Source organism: Aedes aegypti, unplaced genomic scaffold (genome assembly GCF_002204515.2).
Source record: "Aedes aegypti strain LVP_AGWG unplaced genomic scaffold, AaegL5.0 Primary Assembly AGWG_AaegL5_hic_scaff_799_PBJ_arrow, whole genome shotgun sequence".
Taxonomy (NCBI): domain Eukaryota; kingdom Metazoa; phylum Arthropoda; class Insecta; order Diptera; family Culicidae; genus Aedes; species Aedes aegypti.
This window is the reverse complement of record NW_018736491.1, coordinates 21070-29489: the sequence shown is the minus strand read 5'-3', so window position 1 is coordinate 29489 and position 8420 is coordinate 21070. Positions and strand designations below refer to the sequence as shown.

The window sequence follows — 8420 nt, the reverse complement described above, 5'->3', positions numbered from 1 at the left end:
ACTCATGAGAGAAGGAACTCCTAATGGATTCCTGGAGGCACTACCGGATAAATTTCTGGAGGAAATCCTGGAAGAATTCCTTTGAAAGTTTTGACAGGAATTCGTGAGAGAGCGTCTTGAATGAAGTCTGGATAGTATTCCTCGAAAAGATCTTGAAGGATTCTTTAGAGGAAACTCCTGGAATAATTTCTGAAACTCTTCCAAAAATGTCTGGAAGACGAACTGGAGAAACTACTATGGAAATTACTGAGGGGAAATCTTGGAGACATTACTCAAGGAACTTTTCGAAAAATGCTGAAGGAACTCATGGAAGTATTTCTTTCGAATCTTGTTGTAGAAATCCTGGAAGAATTCCTTGAAAATTCTCTAAGGAACTTGAAGAATTAATAATGAATGCAAGATCTTTCAGAGGAATCCCTAGGAACTCCTGTAGAAATTCCTGTAGAAACTCTTAGAGAAATTTTATCTTTGCTATTGGGGGAATATCTGGAAGAACTCCTGGAGCAATTCCTAGAGGAGCTATTAGGAAAATTCTTGAAGGGACTCCTGGGAGAATCCTTTCAAGGGGAACTCGCCGGGAAATTTATGGCAACTCATGAGGAAAATCATGGAAAAACATTGAATAGAAACATCTGGGAAAAATGCCTAAAGGAGGACTTTCTTGAAGAAAATTTGAATTACGCAGTGCAAGACAAAAGGGTTAATTTCTTTTTATTATTATTATCTTCTGAACGACACTGAAGACCGCCTCACAGTTGAGGTCGAAATACACGTATCTGTTAAAGGATACAAACGAAGAACTCTTGGAGGATAGATTTTCTGGAAGCTCTGAGAGAATTCCTGGAACAACATCTGGGGAAACTGCTGGGAAAATACTGGAGCATTTCCTTGTGAAACTCCAGGTAGAATCCCTGATAAAATTATAGGGAAAACTCTTGAGATATTTTTTTAAATTTTTCCTGTGAAAATTCCTAGAATAAATCATTGCATTCCAACAAAACCTTTCCATCGATAAATTCCCTCAGGTACTTCTCAAGGGATTTACTCAGGAAATATGAGAAGAAATTCGCCCAGGTATTTCTTCTGAAATTCCTCGTGATATTCCTAAATAGACAAAAAAAATCTTCACTTTTACTTTTGACCAAAGTCAGATGGTTATTTTGGAGAATTATTGTTAACAATGTATTTCTGAGAGAGCGTAACGTGTTTATATGTTGGACATTTTCGGTAAAATCAAATAGAAATGAGCAAGTTGGTAGTACACGTAATGTTCTGTCCAAATTACTTTGAACACCCTACCTGGGATAATTTCCAGATTGGAGGCAGACATGACGGCATTTTCTTAAAAAAAAATGTAAACTTCCAAACTAAACTGCTGGTAATTGCTCCAACTTATAAAAATAAACGTATATTATATTATAAGATCTTGCATTAATGTTGATTATTTAAAAATATTGAAGCTCCTTCTAACGCGTTTTTTTTTGAACCTAATATATTTCAGAATGGCCACCGAACCGTGAAAAGCAAGAAAAAGACGGGGATTTGAATCCAGCGGGAAAAAGACAGGAAACCGAGAATTTGACATGGTCACCGGGAAAATCATTCTGAACGAACACCTTCAACCTCTAAAAAAATTGTGGGAGGTTGATATTGTCATTAAGCATCTGTAATCTTAGACAAATAACATGTAAACATTAATGATTTATCTTCTTGTAGAAATAGTTTACTTTGCTACACCATACTTTTTAGAAATGTTTAACTTTTCTCATTGGTTGGCAATATCTCGAAATATTTTATGATTTTGTTCTCGTACTATCAGGGTTTGATTTATTTCTTACTTATCACACTCAAAGTTTTGAATCAGAGTTTCAAAACATCTTGCAGAAAGTTTAAGTACTCAAACATATTGGATTCATAATTTTCTTTAGTTGATCAATAATAATTCAATAAATCCGAATACTCTTGCCAACAATGCTTCAATTTAGAGCCTCTAATGTATCATTAGTTATCAATTCGACTAAAACAATAATAAGTAAGGTGATAAACACGCTTCAACATGTGCGGCTTTGATACATACTTACGTTAAACTTATTTGCTTTAATGAACTATTCATTTTCATGAAGAAAAAAAAGAAAGATTAGTAATTGAAAAACTTTTAAATAGGGTAGTATGATGCACAAAAGGGGTATATCTGTATAAATGAAAATGCAATAGTGTTTGTATGTCACGAGTTGGCTAGTTTTTTTTTTCATTCCATGCTTATTGTATGCAAGCCATTCCTATTGGACGGAGAATGACCTATAAAAAGGTATTGTATAAAGAGAAGAAATATAAACACCGAGCTCGCCCAACTCTACGGTGAACCCAGTATCCAAAAGGTGGTCAAAGCTGGAAGGATACAATGGGCAGGGCATGTTGCAAGAATGCCGGACAGCAACCCTACTTCGGATCCGGTTGGTACAAGAAGGCGTGGAACGCAGCGAGCTAGGTGGGCGGATCAATTGCGTATCGATTTGGCGAGCGTGGAGCAGAACCGAGGATAGAGAGATGCGATCACGAACCGAGTATTGTGGCGTGAAATTGTTGAATCAGTGTTATCTGTTTAGATGTTAACTAAATAAATAAATAAATAATATATTTTTAGTACATTCAATAAGAACGGCCAAAGGGTCACTTTTTTGTTTTAAAAGGCGGGAAAATTTTGAAAATTATACCAGAAAAACCGAGAAAAACGCGGGAATTTCAAAATGGATATTTTCTGGCCACCCTGTCATTTTATTCGTAGTGTCACGAATGTCTTGAAATACCTACCGTTTACGGTATATAATCTCTATTATGAAATTCCTCCAAAAATAAAAAAAAAGGTTCTACTGTACTACTACTAATATTTTTTCATATTCTTTTCATTTTCTAGATGAGGCAAAACGGCTTTGGCTTTGAATCGATGCATCATCACGGGTACACTTTTGCGACTACGTTGTATGTGTTCTGATAGTCATTGCTTCATTATATAAAAGACTAGATAAATTAATAAAAACAATGTATTTTTGTTGAAAACTCCCTTTATTTTTTTCAAGTGAATTCTATTATATGGCTTATTAAAATGCATTTCAATTTTATATTCAACAACTTTTTTTTGCTGTGTAGTACCAGATGTACAAAGAAGGAAATATTATTAAGCAAAATAAATACGCAGAATTAAGTGGGCTGATCACTTAGTGTGAAAATCGAAAAATAAGCTGTAAATAACTAATGTTCATCGTAGAATGATTCAAGTTTATCGAATAAAACATCAAGATCATATTGAAATTTATTTCTTAGATTTTTATCTAGCTGTACTTGGATACAAGGGCGCTTAAATGTTGAAAACGCTGCCTGAGACCATCAGCAGTCCGGCCACTTAGTGATGGCATAATCTTTTCCACATGGTTTTTGACTGTGGTCCAAAAGTCGTTTCGTTGTTGGTCTGTCTCTTTAATAGAGTCCTTGGACACCCATAACCAAGACCGACAAATCTGTTCATCTTCGGCTGTAGTGAAATTCTTTCCCCGCTTTAAGTCCATAGCTGAAAAAAATACAAACAATTAATTATAATAAGTAGTCATGGTGTTCAACTCCCTGGGCTTGGAATCATATTTTCAAGGGAGCGACAGTACAAGCTTATTATAACGACATCGCAAGGGACCGTCGTAATATAGAAAAGTCGTTATAAGGAATAGGTTCAACATCAATAGATTTTTCAAGGGACCAAAAAATGTCGCTATAGAGTGCTATTGTCGCTATAAAAGTTGACGTTATAACAAGCTTCGACTGTATTTGATCGCTGTATTTCGTTGATTAGAGATTGCATGAGCTTTAAAACAATGCAAAGTTCTCAATACAATAATCATAATTTGTGGATATTGTGATATAGTGATCCTTTTCAAACTACTGCATAATACGGTTACCATTCATTGAAATCATTTAATCTTCAGGAAAATAAAATTTTAAGCTGATGAGAAGAATACCTACAAACTGAGGGTGGGTTAAGATCACAATCAGACCCTTGAATGTGCAATGTAGTATATGAGTTTCCTGATGGAATGCATTGAGTTTGTAAATTTATTTAATTTAAAAGTATATTTAATATTTTTGAAATTTCTCCTTGAAGTTTGTAATAATTACTTGGATAATTTTTGTTCTATTTATGCATGAAATTCATCTCAGAAAGTCACAACAGGGCACGTGCACCGGGTTGGCGATAGGAGTTAAAGGAGACAAATAGCATCTACTTAAAATAATAGAGCAAAAAGCCGCTCTATAATTAGGTAATGTGAGCGATCGTCTATGATGTTTCAGTACTATAAAGTTCTTCACTCACTGGGAATTCTTGCCATGATAGTATTAAAAGTGATAAAAAAAAGATATCTAATACTTAAGGGAACACGGGAGACCGTGTTATTTTCCCTATTTTTTGTCTCACTCTAACAATTACTATTAAAACTTTGTGGAATCAAATCTCGAGTTTTAGTAAACCAATGAAGCTGAAAATTTATTGGGTTGTGCACTACATGTATAGAATCATAGTGATATCTTTTTCGCTTCGATATATGGAGTGGTTCTTGAGATTTGCTTCTTCAAATAGATAGGGTGATTATGATGACGTCCCGTGCGGTCTTAATAAGTATAATGTAGCTTCACTGTAACAATAAACAAAATAAAATAATTTGTCTATACTTGACAAGGTTTTGAAGACAATCAATGTGAGAAAGAATTACCGAATAGAAAATCCACATCAGCTAAGCCTATACATATACAAATGTTGGTCATAAGGTCATGGCGAGCATTCGGTATTTATGTCTATGGCTGATTCTAATGTATTGGAAATACAGAAATTTGTTCCTTCGATTTTGGGATTTTTTGCGTTGGTATATTCTACAACTCGATAATTCTATAAGTCGATGGTCCCTTGAATATCGAGTTATGGAGAGTCGACTGTAATTAGCTCATTACTTATCACTAATTCTATTTTCTCTCTTTCTCACCTTCTTATCTGTTGCATGGTTATAATCATTACTAATATAATGCATGAGCATGCACAATAAGAATAATTTCAGGATTGGAATCTTCCTGGAGGGAATTCCCGAGATGAATCTCCAGAGAAATTCCTGTGGGAAATCTCCGAAGGAAATTCTTATTGAAATCTCCAGAAGGATCCCTAGGAAATCCCCGGAGAAATTGCTATTGAAAATTCTTTGAGAAGTTTCTGGAGAAAAACCCTGAAGGAATCTTTTCAAAAAATCTCCGGAGGAATTCTTGAAGGAAATCCCCGGAGGAATTCCTGGAGGAAAGCCTTGGAAGAGTGCTTGGAAAAAATCTCCAGAGGAATTTCTGGAGGAAATTCACGAAGGAATTCTAGGATAAAATCCTCGAAAGAATTTCTGAACAAAATCCCGGAAGAATACCTGGAGCAAACCGTTGGAGTTTCTGAAGGAAATCATAGAATAAAGTCCTGAAGGAATGTCCCGGATGAATTCCTGGAGCAAATCTTGTTTTATAAAATTATTCCTGGAGAAAGGAAGTCCTGAAGAAACTCCGAAGTAAGAAATGAAGAAATTCTTGGGGTTATGCTCGGAGTAATTCCCGGCAGAGCCGTTGAAGATTTTCCAGAGGAAGTCTGGAAGAATTCCTGCAGGAACTCCGTAGGAATTGCTGCAGAAACTCTGAAAATATTCTTGGAGAAATTCCCAGAGGATCTTTCAAGGAATTCCAGGAGGAACATTTAGAAGAACGACAAAGGAATTCCTGGAAAAGCTCGAAAATTATTCCTGGAGAAACTCCGAAGGAAGTCCTGCAGAAACTCAGAAGTAACTCTTGAAAGACTTCCGCAGAAATTCTTAGGGGTAAGCTCGGAGTAACTCTGGAGGAAATCCCGGCAGAAATCTTGAGGATTTTCCAGAGGAAGTCTGAAAGAATTCCTGGAGCTTTAAAAGGAAAACCGAAGGAATTCCTGGAAAAACTCAAAAATTATTCCTGGAGGAACTCCGAAAAAAAATCCTGGAGAAACTTCGAAGTAAATCTAGGAAGACTTCCGAAGAAATTCTTGGGGGTATGCTCGAAGTAACTTTGAAGGAACTCCCGGCAGAGCTATTGAGGATTTTCCAGAGGAAGTCTGGAAGAATTCCTGGAGGAAGTTTTAAAGGAATTCCTGGAAAAACTCAAAATTTATTCCTGAAGAAACTCCGAAGTAAATCTTGGAGGAATTCCGAAGAAATTCTTGGGGTATGCACGAAGTAACTCTGGAGGAACTCCCGGCGGAACTCTTGAGGATTTTCCAGAGAAAGTCTGGAAGAATTCCTGGAGGAAGTTTTAAAGGAACGACAAAGGAATTCCTGGAAAAATTAGAAAATTATTCCTGGAGAAACTCCGAAGGATGTCCTGCAGAAACTCCGAAGTAAATCTTGAGGAAATTCTTGGGGGTATGCTCGAAGTAACTCTGGGGTAATATCCGGCAGAACTCTTGAGGATTTTCCAGAGGAAGTCTGAAAGAATTCCTGCAGGAACTCCGAAATTGTCAGAGGGAAGAATTTCCAGAAGAACGACATTCCATGGAGAAATACCTGGTGTAAAATCCCGCACACTCCTGGTGGAAATCTCCGAATAAATTCTCTGAATAAATCCTCGAAGGAATTTCTGGATAAAATGTCTGGAGGAATTTCATAATGAAATCGCCGAAGGAATTTCTAGACAAAATCCTCGAAAACATTTATGCTGCAAATCCCTAGAAACATTCTCGGATGAAATCTCTGAAAAAAGCCCCGAAGCAATTTCCGGAAAAATGCCTGAAATTTCCGAAAGAATTCCTGTATAAATCCCCAGAAGAATTCCTGGAAAAAAACCGGAGAAATTCCTGAATGAAATCCTCGGAGAGATTTCGAGAGGAAATCCCCGGAGGTATTCCTGGAGAAAATTCTTGACGGAAGGAAATCCACCACCAAAGGATCACCAAAGGAATTCCTGGGAAAACTCAAAAATTATTCCTGGAGAAACTCCGAAGGAAGTCCTGCAGAAACTCCGAAGTAAATATTGAAGAAATTCTTGGGGGTATGCTCGAAGAACATCTTGAGGATTTTCCAGAGGAAGTCTGAAATAATTCCTGCAGGAACTCCGAAGTTGTCAGAGGGAAGAATTTCCAGAAGAACGACATTCCGTGGAGAAATACCTGGTGTAAAATCCCGCACACTCCTGGTGGAAATCTCCGAATAAATTCTCTGAATAAATCCCCGAAGGAATTTCTGGATAAAATGTCTGGAGGAATTTCATAATGAAATCGCCGAAGGAATTTCTAGACAAAATCCCCGAAAACATTCATGCTGCAAATCCCTAGAAACATTCTCGGATGAATTCTCTGAAAAAAGCCCCGAAGCAATTTCCGGAAAAATGCCTGAAATTTCCGAAAGAATTCCTGTATAAATCCCCAGAAGAATTCCTGAAAAAAAACCCGGAGGGATTTCTAGAGGAAATCCCCGGAGGTATTCCTGGAGAAAATTCCCAACGGAAGAAAATCCACGGAGGGATTCCAGGTGGAAATGATTTTCTGGAGGAAATCCTGAGAATTCCTGGTGCAAATCGACGGAAGAAATTTCTTAAGAAACTACTTACCCAAAGGGATTCCTGGAGCAAATCCCTGGCGAAACTCTTGCAGCAAATCCCGGACGAATATTTGGAAGAGGAATTCCTTCATATCACTTTTTTCACTTCGTAGGAAAAATAGATTCCACAAAGCAAAGCAAAGCACCCCGCACCAACGGAAAACCTCGTAAGGAACTGTCATCGCGTGCGTGAAAAAAAAAACTAAAATATCTCTCTCCTTGTTTTTCTGTGTCAAATCAGATTTGGAACAGCTCAAATCTTGTTCCAAATCCGACCAAAAATGGACCAGGCAGTTAGCCTGTTCCAATAAAATAGACCAGAAAACTGGTATAAAATAGAATTGGAACATAATTTGCAACACCGGTGCAAGCTCCAATTTTGAAAATGGTCCAAAAATTTGGAACCAACCGGTGATTTGGACCACCGGTGAAGTTGCCCTAATATAATATATAATATAATATATATATATATATATATATATATATATATATATATATATATATATATATATATATATATATATATATATATATATATATATATATATATATATATATATATATATATATATATATATATATATATATATATATATATATATATATATATACATATATATACGGCCGTATACGGTGCAGAGCAGATGGGGGGTGCGCTTGCGCGTGTAGCGAGAACTCAATTTATGCATTTCTCGCCTATGACGTTGAACTTTTGATGCATTTTGAAGGGTTTTAGGTCGTCTATTAATTACATAGAGGTGGACAAGGGAGAGTAAAATTTATGACGTG

The 8420-nt window shown here is 36.5% G+C and overlaps 1 protein-coding gene across 1 annotated transcript; it reads right to left on the bottom strand.

Moving 5' to 3' along the window:
* Window positions 1-3332: 3332 nt before the first annotated feature.
* On the bottom strand, window positions 3333-7815 carry LOC110681396 (the record flags this gene model as incomplete). Its single annotated transcript, XM_021857140.1, is given in 2 exon segments — window positions 3333-3565; window positions 7642-7815. Coding segments are annotated over 2 exon segments (405 nt in total), but the record flags the coding sequence as incomplete, so codon positions are not given.
* Window positions 7816-8420: the final 605 nt, after the last annotated feature.